The sequence below is a fragment of the Pecten maximus genome, chromosome 14 (genome assembly GCF_902652985.1).
Source record: "Pecten maximus chromosome 14, xPecMax1.1, whole genome shotgun sequence".
Taxonomy (NCBI): domain Eukaryota; kingdom Metazoa; phylum Mollusca; class Bivalvia; order Pectinida; family Pectinidae; genus Pecten; species Pecten maximus.
Window position 1 is genome coordinate 17,865,724 of NC_047028.1, and position 15,018 is coordinate 17,880,741.

A 15,018-nucleotide genomic window follows, 5' to 3' on the forward strand; every position below is an offset into this window, starting at 1 on the left:
ATACTGTATTCAACTTGCTCTGTAATTGAACAGCAGTGCATTAATTTACATTTACTACATGTATGTTTGATTTTGTTTGTTCAAGAAATGGTCTAAAATTGTTTGAAATAAAATTATCAAAGCTAAGATAAAAGAAGCTTTATTCAACATTATATATATATATATATATATCAACGGAGATCTGTGGTCGTAGCTCTGACCATGAGTGCCATTTTCGTGGGAAAAGAGCACTATAATTACTGAGATGATACCAAGGTAGAGGTCTCTAATAGGAGTTACTTCCCTTGAATTAACTCTTTCGTAGTAGAAAACAAGAAACCGTGTGGCTGACAACAGCCAAACAAACCGAACGAAAGGTAAGATAGTCTCTTTTTTACGTAAACTTCTACATTTTTTACGGTATTGATTTTAAGGTGACGACGGTTTCTATTACTATCTGTTGCTTTACATAAACCCGCGCTTTTGGCCATGTTGGCAATGCTAGACGAAGTGTAATCGGGTTTATCGTATGCTTCGTCACGTAATCGGGTCACATTTCGATTTCGTCCTGTTACTCAATCCTTTAAATGGCCACAAGGCACTAATATTAACTTGCTAATCAAAAACGGACTCGGACATCCCTAGTTAACATCTATCTAAATATCTTTGTTAAGTATTTTTCAGCAATTTCCAGCTAATGTAACAGCGCGTAATTCTCATGCATAGGTACTTGGGGTCAGGAACTAAAGTTATAATGAAATTGTCTAATTTTAATTTGTAACATCATTTCTTGTCTATTTAGACAACATTGGAATCGATTATAAAGTGCTTTTTCAAAAAAAAAACCCGTTTCTGGTTGTTATAATAAATAGACAATAAATGATGTTACAAATTAAAATTAGACAATTTCATTAGGCCTATAACTTTAGTTCCTGACCCCAAGTACCTGTAGTAGTTTTAGCCCGAGTTTTCTCTGGTCCTGACACCATGTATGGTGTAGGGGCCCTACACCAGACATGGTGACAGGGCCAGAGAAAACTCGGGCTATGGTAGTTCTATCTTGGGAAAAAAAATTGTTTGGTCGTTATAAAGTTCAGCAAATTTCCACAACTTATTTTGTTATCGGTTCATCTAATTCTGTACAGATTTTTTTCATAAAAAAATATTATGTCTTCTGGCGACAGACAGACTTTATTTGTTAATAAGATAAACATTAGTTAAGAAATATATTACAATCTGATCAATGCCATCAAAATTTAATCTAGCTCTGCAAAATATTTGATATGTTTCCGCATCTACTGTATTCATAAAGTAATTACATTCGGATATTGATTTTTGTGAATGCATGTTTTAGATGCCAAAAAAGGGAGGAAAAAAGAAAGGTGGAAAGAAAGGAAAGAAGAAATCAAAGACAGTCGCAGGAGCAGACGCCATTATTCAGAGGCTTCTGAAAAGCTATGAAAGGAATTGTGCCTTAACAGAGTCTCAACCAAGCCCATGGATTAGAAATGCATTAAAAGGCTGTCTAGAGAATGGAACCGTCCTTGATAAGGTACCACATAAAAAGATTTAAATTTACTTGTGTAACCCTGGTAAATACTAGCTGCAATATACCGCCCGGCTAGAGAGATCTTCTCTTTAGCTCGATCGGTTGAGCGTAAGACTAGTAAGCCAGAGGTCCCAGGTTCGATTCCTAGCAGAGGCAGTGATTTAAATTTAATTAATCATGCGCTCTGTTACACTTGTTCACTAATCAGATCAAGTGTCATTTTCCTCAATAAAGATATATTGATGTCTGATGAAGACATATATATGTACAAAATATATATCTCAAAATATTATGACATCTTGTGTTTGGGCCAGAATTATTTTTCTTGGGACATGATTACTGCTGAAAGTTTGTCAACATTAGATACTTGACAGGTATGCTTTGTAGTATCAAGTACATACAGTAATTTTTTTGTTCAAACAAAATTAAATAAATATTAATGAACCTGTTTGAATTATTTGAAATCATGCTTCAGATAATAAGCGTGAGTTTGAACTCTCCGAGTCAATATTGGCAAAATTTTCGCTAAGAGTAAAATCATTAGACAATAGACACCAACACATCCAATATAAATCTAATACGAAACGACGGCCTGAACGATGGAACATTTGTAAGTAAAATAATAGTATTTTATTTAATTCAATGTTAATTGATCGTTAATAGTGTCAGTTATAAAGAACCAGAGTTCAAACTCTTACTAGCTAAAAAATTATTGTTTTTCCAGAAAAAAATGCATGTTCAAACTATAACAGAAGGTTTACTGGGGAGACAATAGGTTTCTTTCCCATCTCTCTATTTGTCTGTCAGTCCTTTTTCTTGCACTTTTCTCAGCCATACATTAGATTATGTTGACGAAAGTTTGTATGTAACTTCAGTAGGAATTGCCTCAGATTATGTTTTGAGTTTCAGGGTTTTTGGGTCAAGGTCACTGTTACTATTTGTAGCTTGGGCAGCACGCTTATTTTAATTTATTCTAATAGTTTGTTACTACTTATAAAGGCTGTCAAATGCTTTCGATTCTAGTTACTTTAGTCATGAATAAATCAGTTAATGTCCTGAAAAGTACAGGACATCATTCCTCCTGATCTCTAGTGAGGGGAATAATCAATTTTTGTTTTTTCAGTTCGTTGTGGAATCATCAGTCGTGGAAAAGGAAGGAGACATGCCTGTTTTGTTGGAACCCTTGCTGGCAGCTATACGACAGGAACGCTATATACACATCAAAGACCTCCGTATATGGAACTATCCGATGTCCCACGAAAATACTGCTACATTAGTAAGTGGTTGAATATTTATTCACTTTACCAGACATTTCCAATCCTAACATTATAGATCACGTTTTTTCCCTTTGAAGTTTCTTTATTGTTCCCCACACAAAACAAGGAATTATTATTCAAATGCTTTTCCTGATGTCTATAATCCTGTTTTATATTGATCAGTCATACAATTTATATAAAACACTTTATGAAAATAAAATGTTTTGATACTTTTAATGTCCAGAGGTTGGAAACAAATGATCATGTAAGTTTTGAAGATAAAGAAAAGCAAGTTAGAATACCAAAGTGTGCTTTCTTTGCTGTAAAGCTCCATATTCCATGTAGAAATAATTTACAGAACTTGCATCATGGCATCTCCACTATTGTCTGCCAACATTTGCTTTCATTAAACATTATATCTTCTCCAAAATTTTTATGGAGCAAATTTCAGTGTAATTCTTTTTTTTTCTTTTTGTATGCATCCTTAGCTCTTGAGATCAAACAAAATTATGAATTACAAATCAAGGGTCTGATATCTTTTAAAGTGGTGTAACTATTGGGCTGGCATAAATTGATGTACTGGGAAACTTTCCAATTAATGAGTTATTCCATTCCTCATTCATGAGCATCAAATGTGAAAAAAACCCATACCTATAATTAATTTCTTAAGTATCTCAAACCAAAATACTATATAGATTTCAAGATGAAATAAAGTTTTCAACCACTTGTAGTTTTCGAGTGTTTAACCAAATGGTTTGATATTTTCCAATCTGGTCCACATATTAAGAATTGTCTGTTCAATTATTGTAACTCTTCAGTAGGTTGAGGTAAAAATGTACAGTTTCCTGTTGTAACCTACTGATATGTTTGCAGGGCTTACTCCTGGAGAAGCAATGTTATCCTCTGCGTCTGGTCGAGTGTATGGACTGTCTTATGGAGCCCTACTCTGTTATGAGGTTTGCTCGATCCTTCAGGGCCTGTAGTACATTGACAACCATATCACTAGACTACAATGAGTAAGTATATATCCTCACTTTAATAAACCTCCACCCCTACTCCACATTGTATCTCCTACTTCCTACCATATACCTACCATCCTTATTGCTCTCATACCGCTCCATATTCCACCATGTTTACATTATATCCCCACCCTTACTTGTCTCCCACTCTCTTCCATATATATCTACCATTTTATCACTCCCCACACCTCTCCATCTTTCCACATCCCCCCCCCCCCCCCCCCACTCCTCCTTTACTCTCCATCATATATCTCTTCCCACCCTCTACAATATCCTGTCCTTCTCTATTGGTCTCCAGACTCCTCCATATCTTTCCTTATTTCTAACCCTGTCACATCCATCCATCTTCCCCCTGATCATATTGATCCTCCCCATCCCTGGAGCCACTGTGACAGAGTGGTTATGGTTACCGACACTTTATCACTAGCCTTCCACCTCTGGGTCACGAGTTTGTGTGGCAGTTGCCTGGTACGATGGTTTTTCTTTGAGTCCAGCTTTCCTCCTCCTCCAAAACCTAGCACGTCCTTAAGGGACCTTGGCTATTAATATGTTATTAATTTTAACATAAACCTAAACCATCTTCCCCATCCCCTCCAAATCACTTCCATTCTTTTAACTTAATATTGAATGAAAACAAATCACAACTATATCAGGTTAAACAGTTTTTACTCATCACCAGTCATTTATTTTATTGTTGATTTTTCAATTTTAACATTAGATATTGATTTATTTTCACTTTGATCTTTCAATCTGCCTTTTCCTGTGTTTAAATATAGATTTGGAGACGAAGGATGTAAAAACCTAAGTAAAGGTATGGAGGGGAATGTCACTATCCTGTCTATCAGTATGTGTTTCTGTGACCTCGGGCCTGAGAGTGGAAAATATCTAGGCAATATTGTATCACGGACTGCAGTCAGGTAAGTGAAGGAAAATTAATGGTAACATTCTGTTTCCTAAAACAGTAGAGGTGAGGGTGTATATGGTATCATCTTTTTAATATTAATTCCATCTCGTAAAGTGTCAATGTTGGATAAACTGCAATTCTAGAGATAAGATTCTTGAATGCCTAACGGTCAGCTTTAAGCTATAGCATCGATTCAGTCACTTTCGAATATCGGTTGTCAGGTATAAATTTCTCTTTCATAACCTCATGATAGTTGAAGATTTATAAAACTTCAATCCACATGCAAATCCACAATCAATCCGGAGACATTTTCTCCAATAGAGGTAGAGATGAAAATGAGGGTTGGTGTCTTTGCTAGCCATGGGTTCATTTTATATACACCAAGAAATGAAGCCTTGGCTAGCAAAGATGGGGAAGGGGTAACAAAATGTTTTTTTCAGTTGAAAGTTCAATTTGGTTGAATTAGAATCATTACCAACAGTAAATTTTTAATCGAAATGGTTGACGAATAAACCTCAAAAGTTGTTACAACTGCAATACATATATGAATAAATTATGATATAAACTAGTATATTGTAAATTTTTTGCTTATTTGTATTAACAGGGACCTTTTTTTAGATGGAAATAACTTGGAATGTGAAGGTGCTATTGATATCATTAAGTTGTGTGCCGAACAAGCTGACTTTGAAGCATTTCAGAAGGCAGAGAAAGCTCGTCTGAAGGCAGAAGAAGAGGCTTTGAAGCTTGAACAAGGTAAGTTTGAAAACTGACATTCTGGACATGGAATATTAATAATTTATTTTAGGCAAAGAATTTGTGGTTTTCGATGTAGTAAAAACCTGTCTACAGAGTTATGTTAACTACATTTTCCCCAAAATGTAGCTACTAACTCTCATAAAAAAAAAAAACGATGAAAACATATATGAAGCAGACTATACTCATTGTGGTAGTTCAACTTTTATTTCATAAAACATGGTAGCAACACATGATGAAACATGCTGTATCTTTTGGAAGTGAGGTCTGCGATAATTAGCATCGCATATATCATAATAAAGAGAAAAAGAAGGATAAAATTTTATTTTTCCTACAGAAAAAGAAGGTCGGCTTAGAGTCCATTCGGCGTTATCTGGTGGCATGGCTTCAGGTTCTGAGAAGGAAGATGCAGGAGGGGATGATAAAAAGAAAAAGAAGAAGAAAGGTAAAAAAAAAGTTTTTTTTGCAGATTTACCAAAAACTTGAAATAATGCAAGGTGTATTTTTTGCAGAAATCATTTAACAGAAGGTTGTTTTTTTCCATTTCTTTTATTGTTGATGGATATATTTCAGTGATTTGAAATTAGTGAAAAATAGATCTGCATTGAGATTAGATAACTGTAGTAATTCTTCTGCTTTGAATTGTTTTCCCAATGTTCCTTCAATTCAAGTCCAGCTGTCTGTCCATATGTCCAGTTGTGTGTATATGTCCAAGTTTTGATACATATAATGAAAAATAAATTTGTGAAATCATGGTGTGATGCTGTTTCAATTAACAACATGATTGAAAGTCCTGTTTTTTTTCTCTTTTCTTGAGAATTTCTCGGTCTCCATTTTACATCTTACAAAAATCAACATAGGTATATTATATATTACTATTACTTAATTTCCCCCCATCTTAAAATTTTGTCTTGAAGTCTATCAAAATATATTTGTATGAGTGGAATCTGCCTGCTTACCCAAGTGTAAACTTAACAATAAGACCAAACATGATTTCTTGACTTGCATCATATGTAGAAAGAAACCTTGAGTTAATAAAAAGCTTCCCAATAAATTCATTTTTCGAAAAAACATAAGAGGACTGTTTTGTATGGATTTAATATATAATAAAAGAAAGACTATGTTGAATTATATTTATCATGTTAAGACAAACAGGAAAAAATATTTTACAACAGTGAGAAACGTCAATTTGAAATCACAACCAAATAATCATTCAATTTTGTGATGTATTTTCGCTTTCTAATTTCCTAGAACATTGGATATTTTGTAGTGAATAAGATATATTGTTTTGTCCGGAAATATTTAAACATGTAGCCCTTTTTTGTCTGAAGGTAAAAAGAAGAAAAAGAAGAAGGAAGAGGGTCCACCACCAGTTGGTCCCTGGATACGAAAGCTTCACTTGGCAGACAATGGCATTGACAATGTCGCCTTTGGCAAGGAATTTGCACCAATAATATTTGTACGAGTTTTAAAAAAGTAGGTTTAAATATGATGTAGCATTAGGGATGTTTGTGTCAATCCAATTTCTGTTAGCATATGATAATCTGCTATATTGAATAATGCAGCTAAATGAAGAAAAAATCATTTTGTAAAATTGTTTTAATTTAAGACAATTATATTGATTGACATTTTTGCTCACATGGCCATGCATATATAGTAAACAGTCTTTTTATCACACTGTAATAGCAAAAATAGCTTTTCATTTTTACAGGATACTCGATTGAGCATCTGTTTATGTCACTTACAATATGTTAAAAGTCATGCAACTTTCCAGATTAATTATGGGCTCTGAGTCATTAGAGGAGCTGGATTTGGACGACAACCTCATTGGGGACTTGTCTGCTCGGGAAATTGTGGAGGCGCTTGAGCATAGAAAGGAAGGTATGAACATCCTGTATCTGGAAATAACCTCAGTGTCAAATGTTGGAGTCTGCACTCAAGACCTCAACTAATAATACAGATTTATTGCTTTGGTTTGAGCCATATATCATTTATCTTTGACTGCTTGTCAATCAGTCATCTCTTAACATTTTCAGTTGTAAGACTGATGAACATGTCAACATTAATGTTTGCACTATGTCTGTCCTTAATCAGTTGATGAACTCTTTCGGTTCATCTACTCAAATATGTTGGAGTACAATAAACAAAAATGGTGCTTATGAGTTTTAAAATTGATTAATAATGAACCTGTTTATTCAAAGTTCCGATTCCATTGAGAATTTGTAACTGTAAGTGGCAGTAACTTTTTTTTTTTTAGAAAAAATGGGAGGTGTGAAATTAAAGACAACACACAGACTTCAAGCTGATACATTTAAAAATTTATGTAAGCTTGGAGCTGGTCTGAAGAAAAAGAAGAAAAAGGGAAAAAAGGTAAGATGTGTATTTATTTACTGTAATTCATGATAGAAATTTAGTATAACTTAGTATATTCTGAATGCAGGCATAATTGCCTCTATGTTCCGATCATTGTCCATATAATATTCAAACAAAGATATATTGGTGTTTATGTTGTGACGTTACTCCTAAATTTGTCCAGACGGTTTTCGAAACTGATTAAATTTCATTTTGATTTTTTTTATGTTGTGAATGAAATATTTCTGCTGATTTTACAATTATTGCAGCCAAGGTCAAAAATAAAGTGAATGGAAATTCAATTCAAACATCAAAATTTTAACATTCGTTTTATGCATTACCAGCAACAATTGACAAAGAGGTCAAAAGTCACTCACTTTACCCGAGATATATGATAACTTTAGATTTGGACTGTACTGCCGGGAGAAATCACCGACCTAGCTAAAATTATTGATTGATTACTGGCCTTGCAGCACTGTTTACCTCATTAGAACTTTGAGGTGATGACCTTGGCATTCAACTGACTTTTTGAGACTGTTGACCTTGACCTCTGGAGACTCTTGATATACTGGTAGATCACTGGCTATGAGACGTTAAGTGGTGACTTTGAAATTAATAAACATTGGAAACTCTTGATATTAAGAGGCATTTAGAGTAAATAATCTATCCACCTTTGTACACAAATCAAAAATAGTTCTACTGTAGATTTGACTCCTTTTAGCATGTTTTGAAAATAAAGGACATGATTATCCCCCTTTTCTATGACCTTCCTTCAACTCCTACTTTATCAAGTGTTGCTGATTATGATACTAAATGTCTTTATACTATAAAACCTTTTGAGTGATCTGTTGGGAATCAAACTATTAGGAAATAAGAATCTGAAAAAAATGATGCTGATTTTAGATGGAAGAGTTTAATGGTAAGATATGAGGTTATGGTTTTTTTTTTAAATCATTATTGTTATTTTTTAATTTTTACCTTTTGGTGAAGTCCATGTTGAATACTGTATCTGGTGAACCGTGTTTTTCTATACTGTAGAAATGAGGTGAGGACGATACCTACTGTAGTAAGGTGTGTTGGAATGCTGTGGTCATTTGTAATGAAATCATAATGCTAATATCGTATGGCATTTACCATATACCTAACAAGTCATATTGAAATATTTCACCAGCTTATGGTGTAAAACAATTGTTTTAAACCTTTATACATAGTTTAATTGGTGTGTTGTGTTTCTATCTTAATTAAAGTTTACATCTATATTGTATTGTTATATTTTACAGAGTAAGAAGTTCTCTTTAAAAAAGCAACTGATAAAAAAAATGAAAATATATAATCAAATAAAAAAATCACATACATTAAGTAAAACTGCCAATGAGGTCATTATCATTTGTCATTTGATATGTGAAATCTGTTACGTAGCCATTGTTTTTTTTTGTTTTTTTTTTGTTTATTCTTTTGGTTTTTTTTTCGAATTTTCGTTAATTAATTAAGCTTTATATCTTTTAACTCAATTTTCAACATGTTTCTCTAAAATGAATATCTAAATGGCGAGGGCTTTCTCCCCTCTGGTAATTTAATGTATACAATGTATTCATAATCTTATATATGTTATATATCCAGATATGATATATATTTTCAAATTTGCAATAATTCTTTATTATTTTAGTGAACAGCACAGATATTTGTTATTTAGTTTTGTGAAATTCATCTTCATCGCATCATGGCAAAGTGAAATATATCATTAAATTTCATAACCATGTTAATGAGTGGCGAATATTGCTACATATAATAATGTGCTTTGGGTCATATTTAACATCTTGTTTGCTGTGTTGCTAGGTCCACAAGTTTTCTGACATGAATGCTTATTTGGGAGAATATGTATGATATACTACAGATACAAATGTATATAATCATCACAAAATGACAAAAACTCAAAAACATCCACATCATAATCTGGAAAAGTCGAGGAATTTTAAAAGCACATTTATTGGGACATCTACAAAAGTAAACGTTATTGGGAAATTTTGTGCTGGATTACAAAATGTGCTTTAGAGAAATATCATAATTACTATATAACTAATACTAAGTTTTAACGGTCTATAACAAAATTGTTAGCTCACGTTTAACATAATTGGTTAGTCTGGTCACCCATATTCAAATGTACAAAATGTTGTTACAAGGTGTTTGTTGTTAATAAATTATATGTGTGCGTTTCATATGATTTCCCCTTTAAATGTTGCTAAATAAAATACGTTAATGTTGGAATACATACTTAGGCATGACTTGAAAATATTTCACTTCAAAGTATTTAATTAAATCATTAGGATTCCATGGTAATTGGGTAACGGGCTCTGCCTATACAAACCTAATTCTAAGAGAAACATACATTTCAGACAATAATAAGATTATTATCAATGTAAGATTTTCTAACATCAGTGATTTAAGATTTAAGTCTAACAAAAGAATTGTACCTTGTTATTAGAATCTGATTTTGAGACCACTGGCAAAAAATGTGATAATTCCAAACAATCTAACCTATCGAAATGAAACTAGATGCACAAGTTCATGTTAAAAATAATCGATAAAACTTTATCACAATAACGGACGATTTGGAAAATTGCAAAGCATCATGAGACAGTGAAATGGATTTGGTAAAGAATATTTGCTAATTGTTGAAACCATGGCATACATCCTGCTCAATGTGTTACAGATGTTGACAATGTTTCACGATCGCTTCTCTGTTAATATAAAGACAAATTGAATAGGTTCGTCATGCTGAATCTAACGCTAAAATATCCACTTAAAATGTCACTAGATGATGTCAAAATTAAGTTCCCTAAACGGCGCTAAAATTTGCGTTCTAGATTTTTTTCGTTTATTGTATTTCATTCTGATTTTATATTCGTTCTATTTATTCATTTATTTATTTATTTTTCAGAAAAAGAAGAAGTGATAAGCTACATGGAGCTAATGGATCAGGACACGAGTCATTAACATCTGAGTTCACTTCAGTTTCTACTTCCGTAATGATGTCACCACAAACACGACATGAAAATAGATCTCCATAACAACACTAAATTACCATGGTAACATGAACAGACATTCCTTCTATAACGACAGATCCAGGTACACTCACGTCTAGTCAGACTCCAGAGCGTTTTCACATTTTAAATCGACTGAGTTACCATGGTAACTGACGTTTTTGGGACTTATATTCTGTTATTGTATTAGCTAGAACCCAAATCTTGTGAAGGTAGAATATACCGATTGGTTTACAGACATAAATTGACTATTGACTTGTCAACTACTTTACCATTGCCAAATGTAATTATTTCCTCTTGACACACCATTCTCATCAGTAGATATTCAAAGAAATCTGCAGAAAAAACGTTAACGCATTTATATTTCTGGAAATATTTTTAATAAAATATTTTTTTTTTTATTCGACATCGACATATAATAAAACATCAAGAAAAACCCATAAAACAGAGTTTTCGCACCTGAAAAATCTGTTCTTCCTGTTTGTATGTGAAGTTATCTGACCATTGACCTTTATTTCAAATATAATTCAAATATTTCAACGACATGCTTTTTTGACAGCAGATTATTCTTTTAGAAGTAAACTCTCTAAAACTGATATTAAACAGTAATGTCATGTGTAATTTAATCAAACTAAAGATATGAAATGTTAAGAAGTATGACACTGAAAACAACGTTATTTTGTTCTTCAGCTGATTTTCCTGCTAGCATGCCTGAGCGTGATTGTATAATAAACTGTTGTTGAGTGTCTTTATGGATGATTGTGCCAAATGGTTTGAAACATATTTGTTTATCTTAGATAACATTTATACCTTTGTTTATGTTTATTTGACGCTTTATAACATAAATGTTTCGTTTTCCCGTTAGACTCTCTCATTATGAAGTGTGAAAATCATGTGAGTTATATAAATTTCATGGAAGACGAAGTACACTAACCCTGGGTTGTACCGTCAGCAATGTTTACTTACTGTAAGCTCCCTGTGATCTGATTCAGGATATATATATATATATATGATTTTACAATGGTACAAATGTATCGTATATGTTTTTCAGACGTATGTAAAATCACCGTTAAGTAAATCCCTTTTTTGTAACTCAAATTGTTTGAAAATGAGTGAATGGAAGAGTAGTTACTGAAAAAGAATTCCTTGTAATTTTCAGATGCATGTATACTAGGGAACATTAAGTTATTGTTTTTAGTGTGATTTAAAACCTGAAGAGATATGTAATTGAATGTGTATATTAAAACTAGTTCGTATGGAAATGATAACGATATAATGATCTGTGATCTCTATGTTATGTGGATTTGGTAATCGGGGAAGAACTTTTTATATGAGCAAATCCCTCAGCTAAATTGCCAAGTTAAGAAATGGTGTAAGTTATGATTTCAAGAAAGTATATGAATCAATCACACATAAACCACTAGCTGGTTATTTGGTCAAGTAGGTGTATTTTATGTATCGCTTTATAGTATCCGACTACGTCTATATATCCTTGTTTCTGTTCAATAACGTTTTACATAAAATTTCTGCAATAGTGTTCTAGTTTTTTCATCTGATTATGATATACCTTGTATAACATGCCATACATATGACTTACTTTTGCAATACCTATTGATTTATTTTTAATAGCTTATATGTTATAATGCTAATTGTTATAGATAGATCATGTCATTGGATGTGTATTGACACTTAGCATTAATGATGAGTTCTGTAAATATATGTAAGGTATGGATTTGTCTCCCTTACAACTTCATTTGGTTAATAAAAAGACAAATATTAACTCAGTCTACTTAATTAATATATTCTGTAGAAAGTTTGGTGATTTTGTTTTATTTACTGGATAGCAGGTACCTGTGCTGTAATGGAAGATATTTGAGGGCCATAATTGCCAAATAGATCTTATGTATTGAGTAAACATCTGTAATAATTAATTGTTTATCGAATCACAATTAAATAGTTAAGTGAGGTCAAGAGCTACTACATATAAGTGCGAAATGGTATCTACAAGAAATAATTTAGTCCTTATAGCAAAACATTTAAGACTTTTTCATTCCATCATATAGGAGTTTAAAAAAAAAACACAAATCACTTGCGACATTGTTTTAGATTTCCTATTAAGCTGTTGTGCTGCGTAATAATCCCCTTAAAACAATCTTAAATAAGAAAAAAGTTGTGTTAGATTCAAATAGAAGCATTAATTGAATTATTTCTTATGTAATGGCCATTTTAATTTTAAGTACTGTAATTATTATATACTTGTTGTATGTCACCGCGACATAACTATAGTGTCGCTTGATAGAATTTAGTTTCGTTGTTGTCATATCATCGAAGTAAATATAAATATTAAACATTAAAAGTAATAATGCCTATGATGTATGAATCTCTTGTAAAACATTCTCTGACGGAGAGTGAATCTGAAATATCGTCGGATTTGACACTGTTATAACATACTGAATATTTTAACAAATAGATAATTTGTGAAATATTTCGTTGCATTTGTTGTAATATGACACTTTAAGAAAAGACATGACACATTCTATGACTTGGAAGTTTTAGCACTGTTTTATATATACGCAGTTGTTTTCAGCCTGTTCTTACCTGTTATCTACAACACGTTAATCCGTGAACATTTATATACAATGTATTTGGTATGTGAGTTATATTTCGGTCGGTAATGTTTGTTATTAGTGATGAAATATAGAGAGAGAATATTTGTGGTATGGCAATTGTATTTCGGTCGGTATGTTGGTTATGAATGAGGAAATAAAGAGAGAGAATATGTGTAATTAATGTTCTATATACTTTGTGTAAATATATACTTTATGTAAATATATTCATTACATTAAAAGACATTTTCAAATACGATATATAACCTGAATTTTCCTTACAAGTATTTTGATTAGTATTTAGATGTCTAAGCCGATCTAGAATCCAAACAAAATCTGTATATGTACATTCTAATAAAGCAGATAATTTCTTTCCAGCAGACCTCATGTTCATTGTGAACTAAAATCAAATCGACATGGTGCATATTATATAACTATTAAAACAGTCGTAAACATTAGTCTATGTCATGTCTGACTCGGTAAACAAGAACCCGAACGTCTAATGCATGATTTGTAATGTCGTTTTGTTAAACTTTCTGCACGTCGTTAAATATAACAATCTACAGTTTCTTACCTTGGAATCGCTGTTGGAGCAATCATTCACTGGATCTGGATGAAAAAAGAGAATGAGAGAGCAGGGAAAGGTGTGTAGACATTTCATAGTTTTACGTTTACAACAGTTTGGCTACATAGGAAATAATCTGTTAAATTGTTTTTCATGCGAAACATGCTAGAACAAAAAATACAGTCAAACCTGGAGACTGATATTGCAAAGTTCACCAGCTACAAGGTTACGGCCATCCCTGTAGAATGATACTCCACTAGCTACAAGGTTACGACCATCCCTGTAGAATGATTCCACCAGCTACACGATTATGAAGAACATTGTGGACTGTTAATCTACCAGGTAATGGTTAACCTCAACTCGGAGACAACGGGAACACTGGTAAATCAACAAAAATAAAAACACATCTAACATTACATGGAACAAGAAAATCCGATACTTTCGATGAGAGTATGATGGTGGCCATACGTCTTCCTCATGACCTTCAGTGTGCATCTCTTGAAGCCCTGTAATTGTATTTTCCCCGGCAGTACATACGACCTTGCACATGGGATCAACTGAGACACACAAACACCATAGGAAATCGGGGATTTAAAATCATAAGTAAACTTGATCATAAATAAATTAAGTAAATTGAAACCATAACAACAGTAAATATGCAAGCTGTCATGGCTGATTACGATGTACGTAAAGATTGAGGAGCTGATGTTGAAGAGTCTGTTAGGCCATAAGGGAAATTCAAAGGTACTACTGCTACCCCTACCATCAGTAAATTACTGAACGCTGTCATCCGTCTATATCTAAATCGAACATTAGCTCAAGTAACCATAGGCTCAAAAGATCAAAATAAGACATTAGCTCCAGGAACCATAGGTTCGAAAGAGTATTCGACACAGTGTGTTAAGGCAGACTATTAATAATGAGAAAAGAAAGCTTTATCAAGCATTTTGTATGTATACAGACACCATCAAACTTGTTCACGGAACAAAATAAT

The 15,018-nt window shown here is 32.8% G+C and overlaps 1 protein-coding gene across 4 annotated transcripts; it reads left to right on the top strand.

The window, feature by feature from the left end:
• The first annotated feature begins 294 nt into the window (after nucleotides 1–294).
• Nucleotides 295–13,718, top strand: LOC117342099. Of its 4 annotated transcripts, none has more exons than XM_033904093.1 (12): nucleotides 295–356; nucleotides 1,334–1,531; nucleotides 2,652–2,804; nucleotides 3,658–3,800; nucleotides 4,580–4,720; nucleotides 5,312–5,460; nucleotides 5,798–5,905; nucleotides 6,792–6,936; nucleotides 7,235–7,341; nucleotides 7,718–7,830; nucleotides 8,716–8,731; nucleotides 10,751–13,718. In XM_033904093.1, exons 2-12 carry the CDS (start codon nucleotides 1,334–1,336, stop codon nucleotides 10,804–10,806), a joined length of 1,329 nt encoding a protein of 442 aa, XP_033759984.1. In that variant the 5' UTR covers nucleotides 295–356; the 3' UTR covers nucleotides 10,807–13,718. The 4 variants fall into 4 exon arrangements, with proteins under 4 accessions (XP_033759984.1, XP_033759986.1, XP_033759987.1 ...); XM_033904095.1 differs by lacking the exon at nucleotides 8,716–8,731 and adding an exon at nucleotides 8,851–8,883 and having other exon boundaries at nucleotides 10,751–10,863; XM_033904096.1 differs by lacking the exon at nucleotides 8,716–8,731 and adding an exon at nucleotides 8,851–8,857 and having other exon boundaries at nucleotides 10,751–10,857.
• The last annotated feature ends 1,300 nt before the right edge of the window (nucleotides 13,719–15,018 follow it).

Excerpts from the sequence above, each read along its gene's own strand:
- LOC117342099 (XM_033904093.1), top strand. The coding sequence starts at position 1,334 with ATGCCAAAAAAGGGAGGAAAAAAGAAAGGTGGAAAGAAAGGAAAGAAG. Across the intron at positions 2,805-3,657 it reads ACGAAAATACTGCTACATTA|GGCTTACTCCTGGAGAAGCA; the intron begins GTAAGTGGTTGA and ends ATATGTTTGCAG. Across the intron at positions 5,906-6,791 it reads AAAGAAAAAGAAGAAGAAAG|GTAAAAAGAAGAAAAAGAAG; the intron begins GTAAAAAAAAAG and ends TTTTGTCTGAAG.